The sequence below is a fragment of the Schistocerca cancellata genome, chromosome 3, assembly GCF_023864275.1.
Source record: "Schistocerca cancellata isolate TAMUIC-IGC-003103 chromosome 3, iqSchCanc2.1, whole genome shotgun sequence".
NCBI classification, from domain to species: Eukaryota; Metazoa; Arthropoda; class Insecta; order Orthoptera; family Acrididae; genus Schistocerca; species Schistocerca cancellata.
In genome coordinates, this window is record NC_064628.1 from 561,075,021 (window position 1) to 561,087,353 (window position 12,333).

The 12,333-nt window shown below is 37.4% G+C and overlaps 1 protein-coding gene across 1 annotated transcript in view; it reads right to left on the bottom strand.

Moving 5' to 3' along the window:
- Positions 1–7,558: 7,558 nt before the first annotated feature.
- Positions 7,559–12,333, bottom strand: part of LOC126176802 (cholinesterase-like) — a 51,930-nt gene continuing 47,155 nt past the window's right edge. Inside the window, exons 9-10 of the mRNA XM_049923983.1 lie at positions 9,210–9,342; positions 7,559–8,163 (exon numbers count right to left, since the gene is read on the bottom strand). Coding sequence (XP_049779940.1) covers positions 7,995–8,163; positions 9,210–9,342 — 302 coding nt within the window. The 3' untranslated portion in view covers positions 7,559–7,994. The remainder of the gene's footprint in view (positions 8,164–9,209; positions 9,343–12,333) is intronic.

The window sequence follows — 12,333 nt, forward strand, 5'->3', positions numbered from 1 at the left end:
GTCTCGCGTATGTATTCACTTCAGTTTACTGGAGGTGAACGACTTCACGGTCATTGTCTCTTCTGCTCTGCTGTTCTGCCCGCTGTTTGCCAGTATGTAACTCTCTAAACTAAACCAAGTTTTTCATTTATATTATAATTTCTACTTCACTTTGATTTCACTAATTTATTTACTTAAGTACCACTCAACACTAAGTTTGCACATATAAAAACACTCAGTGTGTAGATTCAAAGGTCCAAATACGAAATCTTCCATTCTAGCAGCAGTAACTGATCTAACACCAGTGCCATACACTCGTTGTCTTATATAGGCATTGCTGAGTGCAGTGCTGTATTCTACCTGCTTTCATATCTCTGTACAAGTTTCTTTCTTGTTTCACTATATGTTGTCTACAAATATTTAAACAATTAGATTAACCTTACTAACTGTTTTAGTATTTTTGAGTACATCTGAGCAAAATAAAAATTATCAATTCCTTTATGCATAAATGTAGTAATATATTCTCCAACTATATCCTGATTTTCAAGAATAAAATCGTCTAATATAACAACTGAATTACCTTCAGATTCGTTTAGTGGTTCAATTTATTGACTGTTTTCAATAAAAGTAACAATTTTGTAGTATTTTGACTTAATTTTTTTGTATTTTGGCTGATCAAAACTTTTTGAATATATACATAAGTGGTTGATATTTACCCAGTTCAACTGTTATGGAGCTAAAATATAATAACAAATCATTAAAATTATTTTTTCAAAATCTCTTGGTCCTTTTATTAGAATTCCATTAGAATTTGGTAAAAGATTACTATGTTTATTTTTTTGATTCCTTCTGTGCAATTCTCATTTTTGGTCCTTAATCACTGTTTATTTAACTAAATAAATTGATATTAATAGTAAAAGTGTAGCCTATTTCAGTTGAGTGTTATGTCATCTGTTCTCAAAGAAGGGTTGATTGTACCGTTATGAGAAAGTTTTAATAATGTTGCAACTAGTTGGTTCTTATACATCATTTCTAACTCCAGATATTATATATTGAAATAATAAATTATGTGATAGGGAAATGATAGTAACTCCTGTTGGCCAATTTAGATTAGAAGACTGGAAAAATTTATTCATTCAAAGAAGCTAAATATTCGTATTAAAGCAGATGAAATTTTAAATTGAATTATTATTGAAGTGACATTAAATTATATATGGATGAAATGGATAGTATTGCAAGTTTACATTCATTTAGTAGTCAAACTACTGAAACTAATGAAAAGATTGTTGCTAATAATGTGCCTAAATTTATTCCATTTGAATTACACTAAAATCTCGCTAATAAGGCGCTCAGAAGTATTTCCTCTCAGGAATCTGGCACACTTTCAGCTTCTAGTCGTTCAACCTACAATAATGATACCTACAATATTGAAATTTCGTCTGCATCAATGTTGCTAGTTAGTTACAATGTTGTACTTTGCTATACACTTTCAATTCTGCTTTCCTTATGGATCACTATCATGGGTTCTAAAGGGAAACACGTTATGCTAAACCTCAAGCAGAAGCTCAAAATGAGTTATAAACGGAACTGTGGTTCTTTGCGGAAAATCATTGTTGCTGGCAACAGTGTTGGGCGAGCATCTATTTATGACCAAGCTTTAGCAGAAAAGAGATAAGCATAAGCTCACATAGAAGTTACGATAAAATTGATGAAGACGAGGCTTTGGAGGAGAGAACATGAGGATATCTCAAATGTCTGGTGCTGCAGCTGGGAATGTCTTCCTAGTGTACATTATGCAACAATCAGAAACATGGCAGGACCTATGAAATGCTTAAAAAGCTGATGTGTGATAAAGCATACCATAGTTGCGTTTCATCATAGTGACAACTAAGACTTTTGGACATGTTTCATAGTGAATGTGGAGTAATACTGATATGAATGTACACACTCATGCACCAAGTTTCTTGTAAAAATAAATGTATCTTTTGATTTGATAAAGTACAATCCCTATGTGTTTATATTAAATTTTAGACACTCTGAACACTCTGGCACTTCTGCTAATCCAGCATCCAAATGTGCAAGGAATGCCGGCTTAGCAAGAGTCTAGAGTAATTAATACGAATTTAATTTGGCTGAGGGAGTATTTGTAAAGCATACTGATGATTTTCATCAAGATACTAATGTCATTACTTTTTGAAGCCCAATGCTGAATTTGGTGGACACGTATTTCACTAACCACAATATCTTGTATGTATTCCAATTTTCCGTACTATTCAGGAATAGAAAATGACTGTACCTGATGAAAATCATACTTTGCTTGACTTTGCTCATGCTACTGTAACAGTTATTTTAAGAACTGTTTCATAAATTTTTATTTTTAATATATAATGAACAAAGTAGAAGGCTATCAGTGTTTCTTACCTTCTGTAAATGAGAAAACGTAAAACAAACTGCATCTTCCCAACAAGACCACCGAAATTAATATAAATATTGATTATGGGCATCCTAATCATGCTCAAATGTACATGAGCCGTAGAATTATTGTAGCTAATGGTACAGATTATCCAACATAGATTAAAGTCCAATAAACACTACATGGCAAAGCTGTTTGTCGTTATCATCATAAAGAAAGGAAACATTATTTTGTCTACAATGGAACATTATTTAACTTCGTCACCTACCCTTATATGACTAATTTCATCTAACCAATGAGTTAACCATGGAGGGTCATATCCTCAATAATAGGAAGATAAAAAATAAGGAAAGTGAAATACTTTACCATTTAGAAATACTTGGTGGATTTTACAAGGATTATAAAGAAATAATATGGGAAGGAGATTTTGCTGTAATTTTTACATGGTCTTTAAGTGCTTGAGATGGTATTTTTCGATGAGCTGACAATAATCAAGCTGCCATTGAAGATATTGTAGAATGAATGGCAATTTCAGTGGCTAAGTATGAGCTAGAGGAAGAGAGACTAAAGCATTTGAAGATCCTCATAGTCTTCTTTGAACCACAAACCACTATGGTTGCTGTACTGAACAGAAAGAGAAATTTTAGCTTAATATTGCCTTTTCCTATAATTATGCAGAATTTGATAGGCTTTATTTAATTTTTGTCGGTTTCCAGACGAAAATGGAAGACTAATCAGTTAACAGAGTCCTCCTTATTCGATCACATAAAATTATAGAATATCTACCCAAAGAATGGAAATAATGAAGTTATTCCTCAAGATATAAATCCACCAAATTACTATCTGAAAACATACAATGTTTCCCAGATTTTAGGAGAGTCACTCAACTGAATAGTGATGTAAATAAAAGTCCCTTCAGTTTTACTGAAAATTACCCTATGTATGTAATAAATATGCCTAGGAGATTGAATGTGTTAACTTCTTAGATAACCACAATAAAGCTGTGTGCTACATTCAGTGATATAATCTGAATGATATTGTTCCCTATATAATCATGTATGGCAAGAAAAATTTAACACATGGTGCTTAGAACAGAATTTTGAGTGAAAATTTATAAACTCAATGTTTTCATCTATATATATATAGAGGCTCTACTGAAGAAGGTCAATAACGCTAACAACTCTTATTTCCTTCAAAAGATATGTATTAGAGGTAAATTATGTATACTAGGTTACTGACTGAGAATATTTAAAAACTAGAATGGAGAAAAAATTTGGGGGAAGCTTGATGATAAATTTAAAATTACTTTGGCAAACAGATACTTGAAGTTAATTAGTGGTTGGGACTTTAATTTTTTTTAAGCTCAGATATAAAGGACCAAAGGAATTTAAAAATAATGATAATGATTTTCATAATATAGAATCTGAGTTTTAGTTTTTAATTCAAAATTAACTTCGATTTTCAATTTTTTATGTTTGAGTTATTAGTCGCCAGTTATCTGCCATCACTGCCCTACTCTTCCCGTTTGAGCTATTAGCTTTTAATATTTTATGTTCATTAGTGAATTTTTTTCTTGTACCAATGGATGTAGTATGTGCAATGTTGATGATTTTTATGTAGACGATATTGTTTGCTCAATAATTTAGTGCATTGAACAGGACCACTTACATCTTTGTATGTATGTCCTGCACACTGTATGCACATGGGAAGCAGAGGTGAGGGGAAAGGGACTTTGTAGAACACCCAATGAAGCATTAACCTAACTTACTAAATCCTCATAAAATTTGCAGTTACAGGTGTTCGCGGTTCCCGCCAATTTGGTGTTGCATATAATGTAAAAAACAGAATTTTGTATTTATTTTGTATGTGACACACCAATGAAAGCATTATAATTGTAATCAACTAATGCCAAAATTACTACTCCTTAGAATAAAATATAAAACAGAGAGCAGTAAAATTGGTGATGGTTTACTAACGATTTAACATAGACCCCCTCAACTACCATTTATTGTTCTAGATTAAAGCGTTTCTCTATTGTTTATTGATCCTGTCTCGATACTTCTTGGACTGGAGGTGTATTCTAAATGAAAGTAGTATGTTTTACAGTGTAATGGCACTATTCCGCATTTATTATACACATTACGTTAGATTAACCTTGCTAGTTTCCCACTGGCACAGGTAATGATAGGAACGCGATGGGAAATCAGCACTCTTCGTACAGCTCCAATGCTCTTCCTGTTTAAATGAACTAAGCACATATTTACTAGTAACTAGAGAGCCCACACGCGCTTTTCATGCATCCTTCCACTACGTGGGTCACCAGGGATCATCATTTGGACCTAATTATTCCAAACTTTTGTTGGTGTATGGCGATTTAGAGACGGTAGTGTCTGCAGTGTTACCACGCATAAGCGAATGCAGAACCTAAAGTAGGCAGCAATGTTGTCGTGCAGCGGCAGCAGAAGTGATCAGGATGCAGTCACAATTTGCGTCACACCCGTGTTTCGTGCGTCATCTGTTTTGCAGACAACACACAGCCACAGCAGGTGCGCTCTGAGACGTAGTCACGAACAGCAGAAACTTCTTTTCTGTCAGTGAACGGACTCTGTGACTCAAAGCCCATAGCTAGCCTTTATTGTCCCACTTGGGCTGCTCACTTGCCAGCTGTACAAGATAACAATCACATCTACATGACTAATGTGTGTGTGTGTGTGTGTGTGTGTGTGTGTGTGTGTGTGTGTGTGCGTGAGGGAGAGAGAGAGAGAGAGAGACGAACCGTTGTGTTTCTATGATTTATAATGATGGTAAGTGAGGGAAAAGCATGAATCATAGCATTTGCTGTAGAATAACATTCAGTTTCCACTTATAAATCACCAGCAACAGTTTTGCGTCCATTTATTCCATGAGACAGTGCAGAAGACAGTCTTGTCTTGGGATATGTGTTCCACTAGTTCTCTTCCCCTTTCCGGCAAAATACCGACGATGAAACATTTTTCACTACTGCAAAAGGCTATCTGTAACTCAAGCAACACAGTACTAACTCATGTTGACGACCTCGCCCACAGAACTAACCCATTTGATGTGAACTCTTCCAAGGAAATATTCGCAGTCTCCACATACCGATGGTTCTGGTATGTCAATATCGATACATCCGAATCTCTATACATGAAGCGCGTATGGAGCCTGAATATTGCTTATGGAAATGCAGGAACAGCGTGTCAAAATAAAATAACTTCTCAATACAAACTGCTATTTTGGCTACTTTCCTTGGTACGTAGTTATCTGAGTATTCAGTGATAGCTGCATAGTACCCTATCAAACAATCTTCAGGAGAACAGGTAACAGTCATGTCAACTTGATTGGTTACCGCCAGCATAAGTAAAAATGCTCAATAAATGCCTTCTTGTCATTACAATGAACAACACAACCGGTCGTTGATCCCAGTAATGCATTGGACAAACGATGTCAGGTCACTTTCGGCCTGCTGACACAGTATCACATACTTGATCTTTCACTTCCCCTTTTTCTGTCACAACGTCTAGAGCAGTACTGGCATGGCGCAGAACGTATTTTCAGCAGACAGTCTGCAGTGGTCTGTGTCGATGTATGCGTATAGACTACACCTGAAAGCAATTTCCTTTCCCTCTCCTACACAGCTGGTTGGCATCTATTGGTGTGGCGCGACGACTGCTCCTAGAGGAACTTATAGACTAACTCTTACACATTTTGATTGTATCCTACAGTCGAAATGGACTGTGATTGCTGTTATCGCCTATCACATTATATTGTATACGAACATATGAAAACTATACTGCACGGCATTCATTCTCGTGATGGATAATGGTCATAATGGAGTATCTCATCATTCTGCAGACAACAATCATTTTTCTTCTATGTTTTTAATTCATTGAAATACTTCAGGTGGTATTTTGCACTTCGATTCTAGACATAGTGGTTCTAGCAGTGTCACAAGAAAGAGCACATCGAATCCCATGACGGTATGCCAGTTGTATTTTTCGTACTATTTCAAGAGGTTTTCAACGTACATAAAGTTATTCAATATGTTTCATTGTGAAGACACAATTTTATTAGGTGTAAAAGCGTTAATTCCAAGATACATATTGATCTATCGTTGCATTTAATGCATAGTATGAAGAACATGAACAAATAAAATGGATGGAAATGATGTCAGTGATTATAAGGGTCACACTAGCTAGCGGCCATGTATGAATATTTTGCGCTTGCAGAACACAGATCTGCAAGATTTACCAAAGCACGTAATCTTGTGGTGAAAACTTTTCACTTTAAAATTTACAAAATTTTGAATAGAATTCGGTTTAAAATGACATTAGGAAGAGCGATCATGATGTACATATTTTTAAAATTTCAAAAAAATTTTGCGATCAAGACAGTTAAATAGAAACTGAGAAATATTATGAGAATGTTTTGGGAGAATAGTACGTAGTTTTGAGCTAATTCCGATGGAGTCAAAGCTTGCTATTTCGAGTAGATTAACAAAAATCGGATTTGTAATTATTTCAAGATTTCGGATTGAGACGTTCATTAACATAGATAGGGGAAATAGTTTAATTATTGCACACTTCAAGCCTCAGCTTGAATTCTTGTCAAGCGCAACATTTCAGACTCAGTGAAAGCTTACAGTCTATTGGATTAATTTCTGCGAAATATCTAGGAACACCCCACGTATTTAAGTTCCTTTTAAACAGAGATTTGTATTTAATGTCTTTGGTCAAGTAACCTAGCGATGGAGTTTCTTGGTGTTTTAGAGAACATTGAACGAAAAGTTAGTGAGAATTTGCTAATTTAAATTATGACAGCTAGTATCTCTGCCCCAATACTGATTATTGCGATATTATGTAGCTGTGTTTTGTCTGCCTTACACAATTGACTTGTGTATCAAGGTCTCAAATCGTTTTAGCCTTGGATAGGTTTGTGCAGCTTCACGTTACAGACAATAGCGTTCACAGACAAAGTGGACGTTATCATTTTGTATTGCGTAACATACATTAAATATTATTATAGTGTTATCGTCTATTTGTGTTTAGAAATACTATACAATAAAATATGCGTCTATGATAAAAGAGACAGAGAAGCTCTTTGTTTACCGTTCAGAACAAAATGTAGTCACATAGACTTAGACTTTTTGAGAAGAGGTGTTTACCGTTTGTAGTAAATAGTTACTGACTATGCGCTAATGCTGGGTTAATATTTAAGTTAGTAGAATGGTAATTATCTAAATACAATAGTCATCTGAATGTCTTAGGAATACAGTTTACTTATAGTTTAATTAAGCTAGTTGTACGAACTTCAAGAAATTATGAAACCACCACAAGAAGGTCCATGAAATTCCTGGTTAAAGAGATTCTATTTTGTATATTGCGAACACTAAGATCATTTCTTGATGCAAGCACCGCAGGAAGCTCCGGATTTATTTCCTGACGGGATTTTAATACAGATGTGGCTGCTCTTATAATTCAGTGATTTAATTACACACACATCGAATGAAATTGTGTCCTTAACTTCATTACAAGTTTTTATGAAGGCTTAGCGTAGCTTTTCTGTTGTTAAGAATATTGTATTTCTAGAAGGTGTCGGGAAAAGGAAGAAGAGGAACATTCTCATGCCAGAAGTCCATGCGTTCGCCGAGCTTGTCGTGAGCTAGCGAGAAGTTGGCCTGCATTAGCAGATAAGCCCGATTTGTCAGGTGGTACGGCTCCCATACTACAGGGTCTGCTTCCGGCGTTGGATTCCTAGAAAGTAAATACAGCTTCCGTTATTGTACGATACAACAACTGCGATGATTTAATGCTTCATTTAATGCTGTCACTGCATTCATTTTCTACACAGGTATGTTAGAGGTATGATTTAGTGATATGATTCAGAGTAATTGTGAGAAGTATTGAGTTCCCAAAATGGTCTTAACGCACTGCATATTAACATGTACGCATTTGCAGCAAAAAGGAAAGAGAAAACAGTGTAAGTGAAAACCTACGCCTGTTACATGCACTCTCTCTGACAGTATGTAGAGACCTCACGGGACTGTAATCTGGAACTATTATAAGGGGCCATCAACAAATTTCCGTTCGAAGACTTTATATGCAACTCTCAGTGGGCATTGAGACAATCGTCCCAGTGACAACGGGTTGAAGATACCTGTGTGGTAAAACACAGTGTCCTGCAGCGTGAAGAAATCCGCAACCGCCTGCTGCATGTGCTCGTCCGACAGGAATCGTCGACCTATCGAAACCTATAAGGGACCGAAGGTGTTACAACCGTATGGTCAGAGAGCGGGACAACAGGGCTGGTACATAACTTATTCTTTACGAAATTTGCGATTCGGGGATGTGCGTTACATGAAATAGCAGCAGCACCATTACATAACAGTGCTTTTCGAAAGATATGCTGCCCCCTAGCATTCTTCAGTCTGCGATGGATGTCTACCGGTGTTTGTCCTTCGACAGCCAAGAAAAGTTAACAGATTGTTCGCCCTGTCTGATGCTGACATCGTCACAGTTCACGTTTCCGCATTTACCGCACGCACGTCGGAAAGACGCGAATGCCACACTAGTACTTAGCCTACATGTCGGCACACGTACCCACATTGGAGTCGCGTTGTGTTACATACACGCTTATCAACGACCTGAAACGGAAAAGTTTTGATCGCCCCTTACAGATTTGTGCAAGTGTAGGGCGGATGATACATCTGCTGCTTTGCCAAATTTTAATGGTGATGTAAAGTGACATTGTTCGTACTGCGAAGCACTGCCGCAAAAAGCAACAGTTTCCTTGCTCTTACCCATATTTAGCGAAGTTAGTCCAAAGTAACAGCATGTTGCGGCGGACGCGCTCCTCCTCCGACTCCGGGTCCAGGTTGTATTCTGTATCTTTCCTTAGGAAGAGGAAGGGCATTTCCCCAGAATGAAGAACACCTGCAACCGTACAGCCACTCTCCAACAAAACTAAAACATTTTTTTTCTTATTCTTAATGAAAGAGACAAAGTTTGAGGATGCATCTCCCCATAAATTGTTCACAAATGTACGGCTACTAGATAAATCATTCAGTTTCTCTAATGTACTGTAGCTTTGAGTATAAAGCACGTAAATTTAGAAACACAATGACGAATTAAGAAGGGTATTTTTTTACTGTAGTAGCTTCAGATTTCTAAACCAACATGCATGAGTAAGAAGCAGTCAGCTTTCAAATTGATGCATAGGTTTTGTAACAAAATAGTATCTAATATTGATATTGACTGGAAAGGTGGAGTAGATAGTAGACATGATGAAAAGAAGTAAGTTAGACCTATTGAGGTTAGCTGAAACGAGATGGAAAAGAGAAGGAAGGAGAGAATGAAGTAAAGGCTACCGACTATATTGGAGTGGAAATGAGGAGGGAAGGGGAAATAGAGTGGGAATATCAGTAAGAGATAGATTAAAAGAGGAAGTGAAGAGAATAAGTGATAGGGTGATGAATATCAAAATATCACTCCAGGGGACGACCATAGAGGCAGTACAAGTGTATGTGCCACAGGTGGGTTGCACTTATCAGGAGAAGCAAGAGTTTGAAGAGGAAATGCAGAATCAGATGCGAAGAAAGAATGTGATAGTAAAGGGGGATTTAAATGCACACATGGGAAGAGAAAGACAAGGATGTGAAAGTGTGCTTGGACGAGAGGGTTGGGTCTGCCGAAATGGGGAAGGAGAAAGACGAAGTTCTGTCAAAGGAATGGCTTGCTGGTTGACAACTCTTGGTTCATGAAAAGGGAGAGCCACAAGATTACCTATTACAGTCAAGACTTAAAGAGAAAGTCGATAGTTGACTACTTCCTGTACAATAGTGAGATGAATGGGAACATCGTTGACATTAAGTTAATACCATCAGAAGCCTTGCATAGCGACCACCGTTTGCTGGTAATGAGTCATAGAGGGACTAAGGATAACAAAGGGACAGAAAAACAGGAAAGATGTATAAGGGTATGGGAAGGAGGAGGAAAGGAGGCTACAGTAGCTTGAAATCGTAAAGGAAAGCATCCTGCATCCCAAAGGATGAACCAAAAAAGGTAGAAGAGGAATGGGGCGGATTAAAGGGAAAAGGGAACAATATGTCGAACAATATGTGAGAGGAAAAGAAAAAAAAAAGATGGAAAGAAACATCCCAGTGGAATGATAAAACAAGGGATATGGTGCAAAAGAAGAATAGAGCCTTTAGGGTATGGTTCCAAAAGAGACCAGTAGAGACGAGAGAATAGTGTCAAGCGAGAAAGAAATTAAAAGAGTGGTGCCGGAGGAGAGAAGATAGTGGATGGAACAGTGAACCAGAATAATGGATGAGGATAATAAAGGTTCAAAAAAGGTGTTATGGAGACCTGGATGATAAGGGACAAGCCGAGGAGAAAGAAGAGGAGGAACAGCAAATAGAAAAAGACTTTACATTGGGAGAAGTGGAAGAGGCATTTGGCAAGATCAAGGGAGGGATGTCATCAGGTCTGGATGAGCTAAGTGTAGAGATGGTGAGAGTAGCAGGAGAAGCAGGGATACACTGGATATATCGAGTAATGAAAATTGTGTGGAGACAGCAGATTATCAAAGAAGACTGGAAGAAGGGAATAATGATCCCGATCTTTAAGAAGGAAAATAGATAAGAATGCAAGGACTATCGGTGGATAACACTAATGAATCATTGTGCAAAGATTTTTAGGAATGTTTTGAAAGCACTAATTCGGGCAATATTAGGAGGGATGAGAGAAGAGCAACATGGTTTCAGAACAGGTGGGTCCACAGTGGATCTAATTTTTACTGTAAGTCAACTGCAGGAACAGCACTATGAATATGGAATAGATCTACTAATGACCTTCGTGGATATTGAAAAAGTTAATGGTAGTGTACGTTGAAGCAAAGAAGGCCCTGGAGAACAGAGGAGTAGCAAAACAGATTTTTTGGAGGATAAGGGAAAAGTACCATGGAAGTGTGGGCTGTGTGAAAGTGGTAGGAGAGAGATCAGCTTGGATTGAACTGAAGAATGTCTTGAAGCAGGGAAGTGCACTTTCTCCACTACTCTTCATTGTAGTGATGGATGATATAATGAGTACAGTAGCACAAGTAATTGGTGAAGTAAAGATGAAAGCTATGCTGTCTGCAGATGATCTGATGATTTGGTGGAATAAGGAGGAGGACGTACAAATGCAGTTGGACATATGGGAACGAACACTACAAGAATATTGGATAAAATTTAGTATAAGTAAGATCGAGATGATTATCACAACAACAACGAAGGAGAGAGGAACCACTGTTATTGGGGGAGGGGGAGAGGATTGAGGAGAGTGGAAAATGTCAAGTACCAAGGAAGCCTGATACAGGAAGATGGAAAAAACGTCAGAGAAATAAACAAGTGGGGGGGGGGGGGGGGAGGGAACCAGAAGCATTTCGGAAGAGTGTCAGAACCCTGATATGGATCAAGGAGGTACCCCAAATCAGTAAAAAGTTTATATACCGCACATACAGTGTCCTAATCCTGACGTATGCATCCAGAACCTGGATTATGAAAGGAAGAGAGAAAAGCAAAGTACAAGGTAGTGAGATGAAATTCTTGAGGAACAGTATTGGAGTGACAAAGATAGGCAGGTTAGGAATTGACAGGAGAAGAGGATACCCAGGAGGATACATGATATTAAACTGGAAGGAAAGAGACCAAGAGGAAGACCGAGAGACAGATGGCTGAAAGGAGTGGAGAAATGCGTCCAGAATAAAGGAAAAGACTGGACCAAGGTGAAGATGGAGAGATGATGGAAAGATAGAAGAAGATGGAGAGGCTTATGTTCCAAATAGACCCAGCCAGAAGCTGGAAACTGTCCAAGATAATGATGATGGTTATGATGATTGGCTTTGTTCAATGAGAGTTTGTTGCTTTTGGATTACTTTTTCAG